The sequence below is a fragment of the Perognathus longimembris genome, chromosome 3 (assembly GCF_023159225.1).
Source record: "Perognathus longimembris pacificus isolate PPM17 chromosome 3, ASM2315922v1, whole genome shotgun sequence".
NCBI classification, from domain to species: domain Eukaryota; kingdom Metazoa; phylum Chordata; class Mammalia; order Rodentia; family Heteromyidae; genus Perognathus; species Perognathus longimembris.
Window position 1 is genome coordinate 75878101 of NC_063163.1, and position 15744 is coordinate 75893844.

At 61.1% G+C, this 15744-nt stretch overlaps 2 protein-coding genes across 3 annotated transcripts in view; both read left to right on the forward strand.

The window, feature by feature from the left end:
- Positions 1-9175, forward strand: part of Pik3r2 (phosphoinositide-3-kinase regulatory subunit 2) — a 22578-nt gene extending 13403 nt beyond the window's left edge. The window contains exons 1-16 of one of the 2 annotated variants that reach the window (XM_048342572.1): positions 384-558; positions 1523-2190; positions 4262-4354; positions 4470-4520; positions 4586-4717; positions 4806-4995; positions 5678-5763; positions 5852-5960; positions 6034-6132; positions 6208-6388; positions 6459-6584; positions 6964-7106; positions 7311-7487; positions 7930-8001; positions 8108-8278; positions 8426-9175. In XM_048342572.1, coding sequence (XP_048198529.1) covers positions 1869-2190; positions 4262-4354; positions 4470-4520; positions 4586-4717; positions 4806-4995; positions 5678-5763; positions 5852-5960; positions 6034-6132; positions 6208-6388; positions 6459-6584; positions 6964-7106; positions 7311-7487; positions 7930-8001; positions 8108-8278; positions 8426-8633 — 2160 coding nt within the window. In that variant the 5' untranslated portion in view covers positions 384-558; positions 1523-1868 and the 3' untranslated portion in view covers positions 8634-9175. Of the gene's footprint in view, positions 1-383; positions 559-1487; positions 2191-4261; positions 4355-4469; positions 4521-4585; positions 4718-4805; positions 4996-5677; positions 5764-5851; positions 5961-6033; positions 6133-6207; positions 6389-6458; positions 6585-6963; positions 7107-7310; positions 7488-7929; positions 8002-8107; positions 8279-8425 lie in introns of those variants that run through there. The other variant, XM_048342573.1, reaches the window with a different exon arrangement.
- Positions 9176-10284: 1109 nt separating this feature from the next.
- On the forward strand, positions 10285-12937 carry Ifi30 (IFI30 lysosomal thiol reductase). Its single transcript, XM_048342574.1, has 6 exons — positions 10285-10452; positions 11594-11770; positions 11875-11949; positions 12054-12146; positions 12458-12610; positions 12691-12937. The coding sequence occupies exons 1-6, from the start codon at positions 10339-10341 to the stop codon at positions 12808-12810; spliced, it is 732 nt and encodes a 243-aa protein (XP_048198531.1). The 5' UTR covers positions 10285-10338; the 3' UTR covers positions 12811-12937.
- The last annotated feature ends 2807 nt before the right edge of the window (positions 12938-15744 follow it).

Here is a 15744-nt window from a genome sequence, read left to right on the forward strand (position 1 = left end):
CTCCTTTGGACTGCGTTGGGTTCGGTAGCTGTGTTCTGCAGCTGTGTTCAGCAGTCTCGGGCAAACGCCTTCCCCGTGCCCTCCCGTTCCGAGTTTGAGGCCGGTTCCAGAGCGCGGCTCCCCACGCGCGCGGCGATCCGTCTAGCGCGAACCTCTTGGCCAGAAACTACTTCAGTCACTTCCGTCACCGCTCGGGGGCGGGCCCAGCTCGGAGGCGGGCCCGGCTGGGGGGGGCGACCACGTGACCCGGCGGCGCTCGGCTATCTCCGATCGGCCTCGTGTGTTTCCGGCGGGACTCGGCTGACTCGTGGCACCGAACGGCCCACCCCCTCCTCCCCACCTCCGGAAGCTCGCGCTTGCGTCTCCGCGCAGACCCCGCCTCCGCCTCGCCCTCGCGGTCCGAACGCGCTCGGCTGCCTCCGCCGGGGGCGGGTCGCGCGGCTCGGAGCCGGGGCTGACGCGGGGACCCCGCGGCTGCGGCGACGGCGGCCGCGGTGCAGCCACGGGCGCGCTCGGCCGGCGTGACTGTGACCGCGGCGGCGGCGGCCGCCGCTACCGGTGAGTGGGACCCGGCCTTGGCGGTGGGGGCCTGGCCGAGCTCGGGCGTCGTCGCAAGTCGGGCCTCGCGCGGGGCCGGCGGGGGACCTAGAGGCCTCGGGCCCCACGCGGCAGCCGCAGCCCGCCAGGGCCTGTCCGGGCGGCGCTGGCCCGCGGGCCCCGATGCCAGAATCCCCTGCGTCGGACAACGCAGAACTCCCCACCTTGTGGGGGGGCCATAATGCCGGGCGTAGGGCTTGGGTCTCCCCGCTTCCAGGCGCGCGCCCTGAGCCCCGTGTGCACCGCGCGCCATCGCGTGCACCCCAGGGCACGGAGCTCACGGGACCGAGGGCCCCTCTCTCGGCCTCAGTTTCCCCATCGATGGGATATGGGCCTAGCAGGGCTGAGCTACAGGGGAGCGGGGCGGGTGTTCGCCCGTCCCCCAAGCTGGGTCCCGTACCAGGCAGCTGCCTTGCCCTCCCGGGCCACCCTCCCACCCTCCGGAGCCACCTCCTTCCCTGAGCTAAAGCCCTCCCCTTCACGCCTACCCCTCTTTCTGCTCGTACTGTGGGGCCCAGACTAAGCCCGCGCCAGTCCCTCTGCACAACAGGCCCCACCGCCTGGGACACCCCCGGCCTGTTGGTGCCGCCTTGGCTGCTTAGCTGGTCCAGCCCCTCCCGGCCCTCCAAGCTTCCCGAGCTCTCCCTTAGGCTGCTTAGCTGGTCCAAGGCCCCCAGCCCTCCCCTCTCCAGCTCACAGCCGCCCTGCCTCCATCTAGTGTTTGTGCAGAGCTGGGTTTGACTCTGGGCCCTGCTCCAAGCCTCAGTTTCCCTATCTTTGCAGAGCTGTTTACTGAGGGCACAGTGTTCCCAGGGTTGCCAGTAACCCTGACAACAGCCACTGGCACACCCACTGCATGGATGGGGCTAGCCCAGGTCACCTGGGTCCAGCTGGGGGCCTAGACTGCCCTGTCTCTCACCTCTAGGCCATCAGCAGTGCCTGCCTGAGCATGCTGCCAGCTTGTGCCCTCGGCTGCCGGATCTGGTGTGGCTGAAGAGCAGGGGAAGACTGCCCGTACCTGTGCCCCCTGTGATGGGGAATACAGTGACGGCACGAGGGGGACCACACCACACACAGTGACACAGTCGCTTCTGTCAGCGCCCTGGGAGTCATGGGACACCAGGCATGAGCGGCCCTCAGGGTCGCCCTGACCTCTGCTAGACTTAGATCTCTGAGCCCCAAGCGTTCCTTGTGGACCCTGTCCTGGCCCATGGGGCCAGCAGGGCCAGGAGCAGCCACCTGACCACAGGCGGCGATTCCACCCGGCCACTATGGCAGGCACCGAAGGCTTCCAGTACCGAGCACTGTACCCATTCCGCCGCGAGCGACCCGAGGACCTGGAGTTGCTGCCCGGTGATGTGCTGGTGGTCAGTCGCGCGGCACTGCAGGCGCTTGGCGTGGCAGAGGGTGGCGAGCGCTGCCCACAGACTGTGGGCTGGATGCCTGGTCTCAACGAACGCACCCGACAGCGAGGCGACTTCCCTGGCACCTATGTGGAGTTCCTGGGGCCGGTGCCCATGGTCCGGCCTGGCCCCAGCCCTCGAGGCCCCCGCCCACTGCCTGCCAGGCCCTGTGATGGAGCCCTGGAGCCAGGTGAGCTATGAGAAGGAGTGGCCCAAAGAACAGTTTATCTGCAGTCAGAACACCAGGCCTATTTCTGCCCACAGAGGGTTTGGGTTCAGGAAGTGGGGGGGGGGGGTAGCTGTGAAGATTGAGCCCTTTGTGGGAAGCACTGAGGGGCAAAGGCACTGAGGGAGTGCACAAGGCAAGGCCCTAGGCAAAGGCTGTGAGGTGGAAAGGCCTCAGTGGGTCAAGGCAAAGCCCTCTGCTCAGGCAGAGCAGAGGCATGGAGCGGGGGTCAGAACAGTGGGGAACGTAGCCCAGAGGCTAGGGGAGCAGTCCTCTCTGGCATTACCCAGTTTCCCAGTGGGCAGTAACAAAGTCCAAAGGCAGCTGGCCACTGATGCTGAGGAGGGCCCTTCTAGAGCCCCACGCATCCCCTCAGTCAGGCTGTGTGGGAGTGGCACCTTGGGCTGCACTTGAGGCAGAGAGGGGGTCTATCTAGAGGGAAACTGAGGCTGGGTTGTGGGAGTTGCTCTGCAGTGTCCAAGCCAACATCCTGTGGGGAAGGGTGGGGTGGGTGTGCAGGCTGAGGAACCAAAGTATGTGGCAGGCCACTTGCTCTGGGGGCCTTCTCCCCCCACAGCAGGGGGCAGTCAGGACAGGCACAGGGCCTGGGCGGCTAGCATCTGGTGAGTTTGGAGCCAGCTAGGCCAGGAGCAGACTCCAGAGGCCCCATTCGGGCGGGCGGCCAGAGTCTGCCTCTCCCACTGGTAGCAGGCACGGCCCTCCCCTCCTGGCCAGCATCCAGCCACCACGCGTCCCCAGCTGCTCTCTGCAAGTCTTCGCAGGCTGCATGACCCTGGCAGGACAGCTCTGAGCAGGCCTCAGTTTCCCCCCTGGGAACAGCAGCATTGGGCTCTTTGCACCTGGTCCTGCCACTCCAGGATGCCTAGGAATTCGCAGAGCCCCAGCTGTGCCCCCCACATGGGGTTCACCCTCTCTGTACCCACACACTTCCTCTGCAAAATGGAGTGGTCCCTGACCCCATTTTGTCCAGGGTTGATGTGTAGAGTCCTGCCCACAGGCAAAAAAGGCCCCCTCTTCTCCCCTCCCCTGGTGCTTTGGGATTTTTCTTTATTTTCTGTGCAGCTGGGCCTCTCCTCAGCCTGAGGCCCACCCACCTGGCCCTTCTCAGAGAGGCCATGGGCCCTGACTTGCCTCTGCTGGGTGCCAGGGCTGGCTGAGGACATAGGCACCCACCGCCTGAACAGCAGGAGGCATGACAGGGCTGCGCCCAGGGGCTGTGGGAGTCCACTGCTGCCAGTGGTGCAGTGGTAAAAGGAGGGGACACACTTAGGAGATAAAATCAGACCATTGGGAAGGGTCCTTGAAATCCAGATTGGGCCCCCGATTGTATGGAAAACAGGACAAGAGGGCTGTGAACAGCCAGCAGAGGCCTGCCTGGAAGGCCCAAAGCCCTAGGGTACATCCCAGCACTGCCAGAAAAGGAGAGGACTTGTCACCTCCGGCCTGTCTTCCCTTGAAGAAGCCACAGCCCAGAGCATAGCCTGTGGCACTTCGCCCTGAAGCCTGGCATAAGTACTCGCACAGCTGCTCTAAGGAGTCCCCATGTCAGGTGGCCTCAAACAATGGACATTTATACGGTTGAGTTTCTAGAGGCAAGAGTCCAGAATCGGCTCCTGAGATTGAGTCTGGCGTGAGGACTTTCCTGTGTGTGTCCCCAGGCAGCCCAGCGCAGCAACCTTCGTGGCTGTCTAAGTGGCCTCTCCTTACAAAAACCACCCGGGCCTTTCCACCTCCCAACACAGAACCTAATTTCTATCAGTTCCACTGGCAGAGGCCATGTATTCAAATAAGGCCCCTCCCTCTTGGTGCCCCAGGCCAGACCTGTGGCTTTCAGGGGATGGAGCAGCCCACTCCCTGCCTCAGAAGTTGGGTGGATCTGGGTATTTCACCCCAACTTATCTCTTCAGTCCTGGGAGCTGGGGGGTCCTTGTTCAAGCCAGGCCTTTGTCCTGCCAAGGCACACATGCTGGGGTGCCCCAAAGACCCTAGCCACTAACGCCAGCCCTTCCTCCAGGGCTCACACTTCCGGACCTGCCAGAACAGTTCTCCCCTCCTGACGTGGCGCCCCCCATTCTGGTGAAGCTGGTGGAGGCCATGGAGCAGACTGGTGAGCCTGCTGGCCACTGGAGAGATGCAGGGCCTTGGGGCCTCCACACTGCCCTGGGCCATGGGAGGTGGGGCAGGGAAGGCCTGGCCTGACCTGGCGGTGCCCCTCCTTCCAGGGCTGGACTGCGAACCCTACTGCAGGCCTGAGCTGATGGCCCCCAGGATAGGTGAGGGGGTGGCCCGGGGGGCTGGGGCGGGAGGGCTTGGGCGGGCCCTGACTCTGCACCCACAGACTGGTCCCTGGGCGATGTGGAGCAGTGGGACGCGGCCGCACTGTCCGACGGCATCAAGGGCTTCCTGCTGGCCCTGCCCGCACCACTGGTCACCCCCGAGGCGGCGGCCGAGGCGCACCAGGCCCTACGGGGTGAGCCTGTCGGATCCAACCCGGGTGGCAGCGGGGTGTCACCCGTCGTCCTGCCCCACCTGAGCTCAGGTCCTGTGTCTGCCCGCAGAGGCCGTGGGGCCAGTGGGACCAGTGCTGGAGCCACCCACGCTGCCACTGCACCGGGCGCTCACGCTGCGCTTCCTGCTACAGCACTTAGGCCAAGCTGCCCGCCAGTCGCCCGCCCCGGGCCAGGCCCTGCGCTCACTGGGCGCTGTCTTCGGGCCTCTGCTGCTGCATGCGCCGCCGGTTTCCAATGGGTGAGTGGGCTGGCAGGGGCAGGCGTGGCTTTCCTCTGAGTGGGCGGGGCCGTGGACAGGGCAGCTGGGTGGGCGGGGCATGGGCGGACTCCCTCTGGAGTGGATCCAGTGTGATCCGTGGCCGAGGGTCGTGGCCTAGGAATTGTATTGTGAGGGGGACAGGACGGGGTCTTGGAGAAACCCTACTGAATTGTAGGAGGGGGGAAGAAGGATGGAGACTAGGTCGGGGGAGCTTCTGAGTAGGTGATGCCTGGACAGAGGAAAGTGCTGGGCGGGGGTGAAGCCCATATGGGCATGGTCTGTAAAGGCTGTGGGGGGTGGAGCAGGGTGGGGCTTAGCTTCAGTGGCCAGAGGCTCCATTGGAATGGAGTAAATGCCTCAGAATGAGTGATGGAGGGGCGTGGTTTGGGAAGAGTCCTCTTAGGAAACCGTGCTTGGGAGAAGCCCTGTGTGAAACGGTTGGGGGGTTAAGTGAGGATGGGGATGAGGGGGCAGGATGGGGGGAGACCCCCTTCTCCCAGGGCACCTCCCCTAGGTTTTTGTTGGTGAGTAACCATAGAGCTCTGGGTCAGAAATGGATCAGAGCCTAGTTTTGCAGGGCAGCCTGCGTGGGCTCCTTCTGGCGTTACCCCACTGGGGCCCAGCCCTCCCCGTCTTGACTGCACTACCCCCTGTTCCCCAGGAGCGAGCCCAGCTCTGACTTCCCTGCCCTGCTGGTGGAGACACTGCTGCAGGAGCACATGGAGGAGCAGGAGGCCGCGCCCCCAGGTGACTGTATGCCTCCCCACCCTATCCTGCTGTGGTGGGCGTCACCCTATGCAGAGGGCGCTAACTGTGTGCACTCTCCTATCCCCAGCACTGCCACCTAAGCCACCCAAAGCAAAGCCGGGTCCCCCGGGTCTGGCCAACGGGGGTAGCCCAGCCTCCCTGCAGGATGCGGAATGGTACTGGGGGGACATCTCCAGGTAGGTCAGCCACATGGGGCCTGGGTGGCACCCAGTGGCAGCGAGGGTCCCCACCTCACTCTGTGTCCCCTAGGGAGGAGGTGAATGAGAAGCTCCGGGACACGCCCGACGGCACATTCCTTGTGCGGGATGCGTCCAGCAAGATCCATGGAGAGTACACTCTCACACTCAGGTGGGGATGCAGCTGGGTTGTGGAGGGGCTCAGGCGCCATGGGCCCCAGGGCTCTGACCGCCTCCCTCCCTGCAGGAAGGGCGGCAACAACAAGCTAATCAAGGTCTTCCACCGTGATGGCCACTATGGCTTCTCGGAGCCACTTACCTTCAGCTCTGTGGTGGACCTCATCACCCACTACCGCCATGAGTCGTTGGCCCAGTACAACGCCAAGCTGGACACGCGGCTGCTCTACCCAGTGTCCAAGTACCAGCAGGTCCGTGGCAGGCCAGGAGGGCACGGCAGAGACTGCCTCCTTGATGCATCTGACCCACTCATGTCCCCAGGACCAGGTAGTCAAGGAGGACAGCGTGGAGGCGGTGGGTGCCCAGCTGAAGATCTACCACCAGCAGTACCAGGACAAGAGCCGTGAATACGACCAGCTGTATGAGGAATACACAAGAACCTCCCAGGTATGGTAGAGAAACTGAGGCTGGGTGGCTGAAGGCAGGAGAGCAGAGGCAGGGCTGCTAGAAAACCTAGGTGCACAGCCATGTGGTTCTATAGAAGGTTCTATTTCTTTGCTACTCTGTCGGACTTTGAGTGTTTTGGTGGTATTGCAGCTTCAAGTCAGAGCCTTGTGCTTGCCAGGGGGCCAAACTGCAGCTGAGCCACATCCCTGCCACACCCCCAGCTGTTTTTCAAAACTCAACAAGGGACAGTGGTATAAGGTCCAGCTGGGCTGACAGGCACACTCTTCAGCTCCATGCTTCCTCAGAATCCTCTTGAGGAGCTCTGAGCCTTTGGGGGAGTCCCAGGAGAAAAGATTACTGTCCCCACCCTTCTTTTCAGGAGCTGCAGATGAAGCGCACAGCAGTTGAGGCCTTCAATGAGACCATCAAGATCTTTGAGGAGCAGGGACAGACCCAAGAGAAGTGCAGCAAGGAGTACCTAGAGCGCTTCCGGCGGGAAGGCAATGAGAAGGAGATGCAGAGGTGCAACCCCTCTGCCATTCCACTGCTCAACCCTGCCCTGACTTGGTGCCACCAAGCGGAGGGAGGGAAAAGAGTGAAAGCCAGGGTTGGGGGGTTGAAATGAGCTTTGTGGGATGAATAGGAGTTCAACAGAACAATAGACACTGAGTTGAGGCTCCAGTACAGAGAAGATTCTGGAAAAGCCCAGATTTGTCCTACCCCCAGGATCCTTCTCAACTCTGAAAGGCTCAAATCTCGCATTGCTGAGATTCATGAGAGCCGTACGAAGCTGGAGCAGGACCTTCGGGCTCAGGCCGCCCAGAACCGCGAGACAGACAAGCGCATGAACAGCCTCAAGCCGGACCTCATGCAGCTGCGGAAGATCCGAGACCAGTACCTCGTGTGAGCGGCTGGACGGGGCTGCAGGGAGTGGTACTGTAGCGGGGCATTGCTGGGCTGCTCCCCACTCCCACTGGCCCTCACATTTGCCCTTCTCACCTAGCTGGCTGAGGCCTTCATGGAGTTTGTCCTTAACCACTGGGGAAACTGAGGCACAAGAAAGGCCACTGCTGGCCGCAGCCCCATGCACCTCCCAGAGCTGAGCCCTGGTGAGGACCACCCAGGCCTGACCTGTTGCCACATTAGGAGATCCCTTTCACCAACTAGCCAAGGCTGTGTGCAGAGTTGGGGCAACCAAGCCACTTCCACTCAGGTCAAGGACACCCTCTTGTGGCAACGAGGGTGTGCACACAGAACCCTGCAGACTCCCAGCAGACTGTGCAGGCTGGCTGCATGCCTCAGGTTCCCTCAGATGGGCACTCGCTTACTCTTCTTCGTTTCACAGGTGGCTGACCCAGAAAGGCACCCGGCAGAAGAAGATCAATGAGTGGCTGGGGATCAAAAATGAGGCTGAGGAGTGAGTGGGGGCCTCATGGGGAGAGGGAGGGGATAGAAGGATGCATAGGCATTCCAGCCGGTGGGGGTCAGGTGAGTGGCCAATGCCCTGTCCCTGCCTCCCGCAGCCAGTACTCACTGGTGGAGGATGAGGAAGACCTGCCCCACCACGAGGAGCGCACCTGGTACGTGGGCAGCATCAACCGCACACAGGCCGAGGAGATGCTGAGTGGCCAGCGGGATGGGACCTTCCTCATCCGGGAGAGCAGCCAGCGGGGCTGCTATGCATGCTCTGTCGTGTGAGTGTCCTGGGGACGGGGCCTGGGGTGCTGCACCTGCTCAGCCCTGTAGGGGCGTCATCCACCCCATGCCTGCTCTTATGAGAGCTCTGGGGCGGAGTCATTGGGGGCCACGCCTGCTCACCTCAACCCATGTCTGGCCTGCAGAGTGGATGGCGACACTAAGCACTGCGTCATCTATCGCACGGCCACAGGCTTCGGCTTCGCCGAGCCCTATAACCTGTACGCATCGCTGAAGGAGCTGGTGCTGCACTACCAGCACGCGTCCCTGGTGCAGCACAACGACGCGCTGGCCGTCACCCTGGCCCACCCGGTGCGCGCACCCGGCCCAGGCCCACCGCCCCATGCCCGCTGAGGACAAGACCCCTTCTGCCTCTGTCCCTCTTCCACCCCATCTCTGTCTCCATGTTGGGGTTCCCCCCTTCCCCAGGCACCAGCCACCTGGCCCCAAGTCCCCCCTTGGCTGCACAAGCCATGTTTACAGAGGCCCCAGCCCAGGAGCCCCATTTCTAAGCCATAGACCTGAGGTCAAGCCAGGAAGGAACTCCACTTGGCTGTGACATTTGGGGCCGGGCGGGACCCGCCCCACCCACGGACCCCAACTTCCCCTACCAAGGTTGAAGTGAAACCAGCTGCTGGGGAGAAGCCCTGACACACCCGACAAGAGACCTGAACATCACACTGGAGCCGGCAGAACCCTTGCAGGGCACAACCTGAGTCCCTGCTGGTGTCCAGTCAGGGCTCTGTCCTGCTGGATTTTATTGTACTTCCTTGACTATGACACCCCCTTTTCTCCTTTGGGGCTACGGCCCCAGGTTTTTACTCCACTGTGGGACCCGGTCAACTACTTCTAGGCTGGTACGTTGTTATTGGTACAATATAAAACATTGAACCTGGTGGTGGCTGTGCTGTGGGGATGGTGCCTGCCAGCCCTGTGGCCCTGACCCCCTCTCCTACACCTGTGTTGCACCAGCCACCCTGATCCCAGGGACACTGGCAGGGTCCCTACAGTGTCTCTGACCTGGACTCTGGTGCATCTCCACCTTCCTGGCAATGTCCAGCCTGTGGGCATCTGATGGTGCCCTGTGAGGAAGTCCCGCCCTAGCTGGGTGCAGCACCCCTGATGCCAGGCTTGCTGGCTGGAGGTGGAGCAGCAGACATGGGTTCCTGGCCAGTCTTGGCACAGCCAGATTTTGGCTTGGACACATGCATGAAGGTCTCAGTGCTCCAGTGGCCACAGCAGCTCTGCATCTGTGCAAGGTCTGGGTCTCTGGTCCACTTCCCAGCAGTATCAGGACCCTGGGACTGAAAATTTGAGTTTCACCTGTGGCCACAGAGGTGGGTGCACAAAGGAGCCCACTGCCACCCCCAGAATGTTAGAGGCTGGGCATACCCACATACTGAACTTCCCAGAGACGCGGAGCTCCCTTTTATGGGGCTCTGATTTTGGGGGAGACCTTTGGAGGTGTCCACCATTCTGCCCAGTGGCTCCTCCATGTTCCAGCCTCAGCCCTGCTGGTAGCTCTGCCCCCCACCCCCGCCCGCTGTCTCCGCTGTGTCCCTTTTGGCTGAGTAGCAGTGAGGCACTCTCGAGGCCTCCTAGGGGCCCTCCCCCCATCTCCGCTTCCATCTCACCAAGCTACCCGCGGAGCACCCCTCCTGTTCCCACTCCAAACTCTGGGACGCTGCGAACTCAAGTGCTGCTTTCCAGCAGCGGCCAAGCAGAACCTGAGCAGGGAGGGAAGGGGAGCTGGGGCCCCGGGAAGGCGGGAGACGTGGTCCAGGGTTATCTCGGAGTGCAGGGAGTCCCCGTTCCCGCAGCCCCCCCCCCCCCCCCCACCGCGGTCAAAGTGCTGAAAGCCTTTTAGTAGGCAGGGAGGGGCGTGATCTCGTGGAGAGCCAGTCTTGCGGCTCAGTTTGTGTGGGCGTGGCTTACCAATGGGCGTGGCCTCCGGTGATGTGTGCTTGGGCGGGGCTGGCGCTAGTTAAAGGTGCCTCCTGGGGCGGCGGGCTCAGCCTCCTGGAGTCTTCCCCCCTGCCTCCTCTGCCTCCCCGCGGCCATGGCCCAGTCCCCTGCCCCGCAGCTCCCACAGCTCCTGCTCCTGCTCGGGGCCCTCGCCACAGCGCTCGCCGCCTCCATGGAAGCGATTTCCGAGGGGACAGTCGCCTGCCAGGTAGGGGCGGCGATGCCCAGGGGGTCGGAACGGTCGGCGCCCCGTGGGACCGCGGCTCTGGCGCTCGCTGGTCCCGATGGCTCCCGGGACTGGCGACCGCGTCCCCGCCGCACTGACCCCGGGCTTTCCTGTCCCGAGACTGCACCCCTGCCGAGCCGAGTTTGCGACGTCCTCAAGGCCGGCGCCTGCGGGGTCCCCGTGGGCGAGGGTCGCTCGACCTGCTGAGCCGCCCGGCCGCTGGCCGCCGCCTGGGCTGCATTCCGGGCGGGCCCGGGACGCCCCGCAGCCTCCGCTGGGGTTCCCAGAGCGACCTCAGGCCGGAAGTGAGCTTAGATTAGGCGCCACCCCGCATAACCGGCAGAGGTTAGGTTCACGTGGGTCCTTGGAGAGGCAGAGTAAATAAGCAGGGGCTGGGTGCGGGGCGTTGCCCAACGTGGTGGGGGGGGGGGGGGAGGACAGATAAGGAGAAACGGCTTCAATTAGGCTCCCAGGGCGGGAGCCAGAAATGCACCTGCTGGAGCCCTCGGGCGCGGGCACCGCCAGGCCCGCCTCACCCGCAGCCTGCCAGGTGAGGTGTGGGGAGAAGCACTAGAGAGCGCCGACTGCTACCCCGCCCGCCGCTTCAGGGATGCGGGGTGGCAGGAGTGGCAGGGGTTGGGGGGTTCTCGGGAAATTCAGTTCCTTTTTTTTATTATTATCTTTGTGTGGGTGCTGGAGCTTGAACTCAGGGTCTGGGCGCTCTGAGGGTTTCACAGGAAGTTTTCAGTTCCTTTTTCTTAAATTTTGTGCAAGTGCTGGGGCTTGAACTCAAGTCTTGGGCGCTGTCGGGGGTCCCAGGGACTTTGTAGTACCTTTTTGTGGGGGGGTGGTGCTGCCCCTGAGCTGTTTCACTCTGGCCCTCTGCCGATTGAGCCACAGCTCCACTTCCAACTATTTTGCCATCAATTGGAGCTTATTTTTCCTGCCTGGGCTGGCTTCATACCGCGATCCTCAGATCTCAGCCTCCCGAATGGCTGGAATGACAGGAGTGAGCCCGGGCGCTCGGTGCGGGAGGAGGCGCAGGGTTGCGCCCTGCTCACCCTTCCCCCTATCCAGCCAGGGGGGCTGCGCCCCCGCTCACCCCTGCCCCCTCCAACCCCAGGGTTTCTGCCCACCTGGCTCCATGCGGAGGGCATCGGCACCCCCAGTCAACGTGAGCCTCTACTACGAGTCCCTGTGCGGAGGCTGCCGCGGCTTCCTGGTCCACGGCCTGTTCCCTACCTGGCTGATGGTGCCGGAGATTCTCAACATCACTTTGGTGCCCTACGGGAACGCTCGGGTGCGTGGGCGCTAGGGACACGGAGGCATGGGGCAGGCTCCGGGGAAACTGAGGCACGGGTTGGGGTGCAGCTGGGAGGTCCTCACTGAGCGGCTGCTTTTCAGGAGCACAATGTGAGCGGCTCCTGGCAGTTCGAGTGCCAGCACGGCGAGCGCGAGTGCGCCCTGAACAAGGTGGAGGTGAGCGCTGGCCTTGGACTGGGGGGATGGGGTGGGCACCCCAGGACCCCTCAAACCCGCCCGCCCGCCCTTCCCACGCCCCTCACACCTTCCTGGCCCCCCAGGCCTGTGTTCTAGACTTGCTGGACCCGGATGCGTCCTTCCTGACAGTGGTGTGCCTGGAGGAGATGGACGACATGGAGAAAAACCTGGAACCGGTGTGGGACGCCCTTGCCAAGCAGGAGAGGGCTCAGGAGTGGGCCGGCCCCCTACCCTCTGAGGCCCGGTCTCAAGGGCTCCTCCCCCCTAGCCGGCCGTGTTGGGGCTGGCGGAGTGGGGGCTGCATGGAGTGCAGATGCTCCACCCACCAGCCCCACATGTAGGCACCCGTGGGGCTGGGGACTGGGGACTCGCACTCCAGCCAGTTTGGGGCTCTGGGATTGGAGTGGAGGAGGCAGCAGAGGAACCGGGGCCATCTGGGCAGGGAGGAAGGACGCAAAGCTACCCCCGGCTCCCCATCTCCCCACAGTGCCTGGAGCTATATGCCCCGAAGGTGTCCCCAGAGCAGGTCTTAGCTTGCGCCTCTGGAGAACGGGGCATGCAGCTCATGCACCACAACGCACAGCTCACCGACTCCCTGCAGCCCCCGCATCAGTACGTGCCCTGGGTCGTCGTGAACGGGGTGAGTGTTGGGCACTCGGGCAGGTGGGCACGCGGGGCCTGAGCCCAGGACCCCAGACAACCCCCTCTTCCTTTTTGTAGAAGCCCCTGAAAGACCTCAGCCAGCTCCTGACCCTGGTGTGCCAGCTGTACCAGGGCGAACCAAAGCCAGACGTGTGCTCATCTGTGCCCCATGCCCCCAGAGATGTCTGCTACAAGTAGGACACGGAGGGACAGCCCTGCCCTCACCCTACACTGTATCACTCCTGGACATCCCACAAAACCCAGCCCAGAAAATCCCACCTCACAGAGAACAAATGGTGCTAAATGTAAGCTCAGAGGAAACTGGAAGCTTTGACTTGTCTGATTTATTTTTCATGGGATGGTGGCCCTCAGCCTTCTCTTTCTCCCCTTCCTCTTGTCCTCCCTCTCCCCCTCCCCCTCCCCCTCCCCCTCCCCCTTCCCCTTCTTCTGTCCCTCCTCCTGCTTCTGCTTCTTCTGCAGTGGACAGAACCCCTGCCTTGGCCTGCTGGGTATCTTAGACTCAGGCCCCCCTCTCAGCCCTGCTGATTGTGACTCACTTGGCAAATCACAAAACCATCCCACGGAAAGTTCTTTTTTGTTGTTGTTGATGTCGGTTGTGGGGCTTGAACGCAGGCCTTCACACTGTCCCTGAGCTCTTTCTGCTCAAGACTACCGCTCTACAACTTTGAGCCACGGCGCCACTTCCAGTTTTCTGGTGGTTCATTGAAGATAAGAGTCTCACAGACTTTCCTGCCTGGGATGGCTTTGAACGCTGGTTCTCATATATCAGCCTCTTGAGTAGCTGGGATTACAGACATGAGGCACCAATGCCTGACCCAAGAATTCTTACACTGTCCAGTTGCACAAGCTTACCATGGACCAGAGGGAGTAAGGAGGACTTTGAAGAACCCAGAGGGGCCAAGGCTCTGCCTCAGGAAGACAGGTGTTGGTCATAGGGCTCTGAAGGGAATGTGAGTTTGTGTGACAGAACAAGGACTTGTGACTTCAGCGAACATCTCCAGCCCACAGAGGGCTATAGTTGGGTTCAGGGATGGGTGCTGGGGCCTGCACAGCACAGGATGGGCCCGGGGCAGGGGATACTCAGTGTGGTGGACAAAGCTGTTCCAGGAAAGGGGAAGTGGGGGACAAGTCTGGCCAGCAGTAAATCCCAGAGCTGAATCCCAGCCCCGGGCACTGGAGACCCATACTGAGAATAGTTTCAGACCTTGAGGGACCCAAAGAAGCTCCAGTGAGCACTAGCCCATTGGGACAGACCTGGGCTCCAGCCCTGCATCATTAAGTAGAACCATAGTGGGAACACAAGGGCCTCAGCTCCCCATGAACGTGAACACCCAGGAACCTGAGTTCCCAGTGGCTGGGGAGCCTGAGGCTGGAGGATTAATGAATCTCAACATTCAAGGCTGGCCTGGGCCACATAGGGAAAGGCCCCACCACACCAGACCCACCTCAAAAAGTGGCAAGAAAAGAAAAACATGGAGCCAGATGGAAAGAGGAGCCAGGTGCTGGTACTGACACCTGTAATCTTGTTGCTCAGGAGGCTGAGGTTAGAGGATCAGGGTTGGAAGGAAATCTGGGCAGGAAAGTCAGAGAGAGTCTTTAACCACCAAAAAACTAAGTGGAGCTGTGGTTCAAGTAGTAGAGCACCAGCTTTGAGTGGAAAGGTTCAGGGACGGTGCCCAGGCCCTGAGTTCAAGCCCCAAGACTAACAACAAAAATAATTTCAGGACAGTTGGGTAGAGACTGGCATTTGCCTCATTGGTTAGCAAAGTAGATAGTGGGAAGGACAGGTCCCTGGGACATTTCTAGAAGGAACACAGGTGCCGTTCTACCCCATCAGACACTTTCTCCCTGGGGGAGGGGAGGGAAGAGGACCTGTATCCCCACCCCCATTTCTGCAGGCTGTGGTCTCCACCCTGCAGAAGGGGTCGAGCAAGCCCACTGGGCAGAAGAGGGGAGGTTGAGATTTGAAGAGGGGGTTGTTTGAAGAAGGTGGGTTCTGCAATTTAACTAACTAGGCTGGGCACCCACTAGGCCTGGCCAGTGCTTATCCACCCTGGTCTCTCCAGAACAGAGTGATGGAGGCTGCCAGGTCTCACAGGGAGGGGCTGGGGTGGGCATGGTCGCTAACATGTATTTGCATATATGGAATTGAACAAGGAAATTTAACAGAGCATTGCTCTGGTATATGTTGATACATTGTTAACTGGCCTGGAAATGTCACCACTCCCCTCCTACAAAGAGCAGAGGCTAATGTGCACTTGTACACACATTCTTGGGACTTGAAATCAGGGTCAGGGTGCTTCACTGAGCTTTTCCACGCAGGCTGGTGGTCTACAACTTCTCCACAGCGCCACTTCCCACTTTTTGGTGATTAATTGGAAATAAGAGTCTCTCGAAGTGTCCTGCTCAGGCTGGTTTTCAATCTTGGTCCTCATATCTCAGCTTCCTAAGTAGCTAGGATTACAGGCATAGCCACCAGCTTTATTTTTTATTTTATAAATGCCGACATATCAAAGAAATTAGTAGTAGTAGTATTTTGGGGTACTGGGGTTTGAACTCTGGGCCTTGAGGTTGCTAGTCTCCACCACTGAGCCATGCCAAGTCCCAATCAGGAATTGAGTGTGCTGCGGTGGGGTGGCTACACCTGTTACCCCAGGATTTCAATCCCTAGACCCAGGCCTCAGTTGTACTCTGTGTGCAAGCTGGTTGGCCTCCACCTCTGAAAGATGTTGTTCCTCAGATGCACCTTCTGGGTCCTGGACCCAGGGCAAAGCCTCTTTATTGTGGCACCTGTCCTCCCAGTAGTTCCTGCCAGGCACTGCTGTTCCTCAGGGCCCTTTAATCCCAGGCCATAAAGATGTTTATCAGGATCACAGCTTTATCAGACAGGCCATAGAGATGTCATTCATTCCTGGAATCCAAGGTGAGTGTGGCTTTTAGAGCAGAGAAAAAGCTACCTATGAGTCTGGAAACTCTGGTTGTACCCAGAGACACTCAACTCCCTGAGAAATCTATTTTTTTTTATTTTTATTTTTTGCCAGTCGTGGGGCTTGAACTCAGGGCCTGAGCACTGTCCCTGGCCTCTTTTTTCTCAAGGCTAGCACTCTGCCA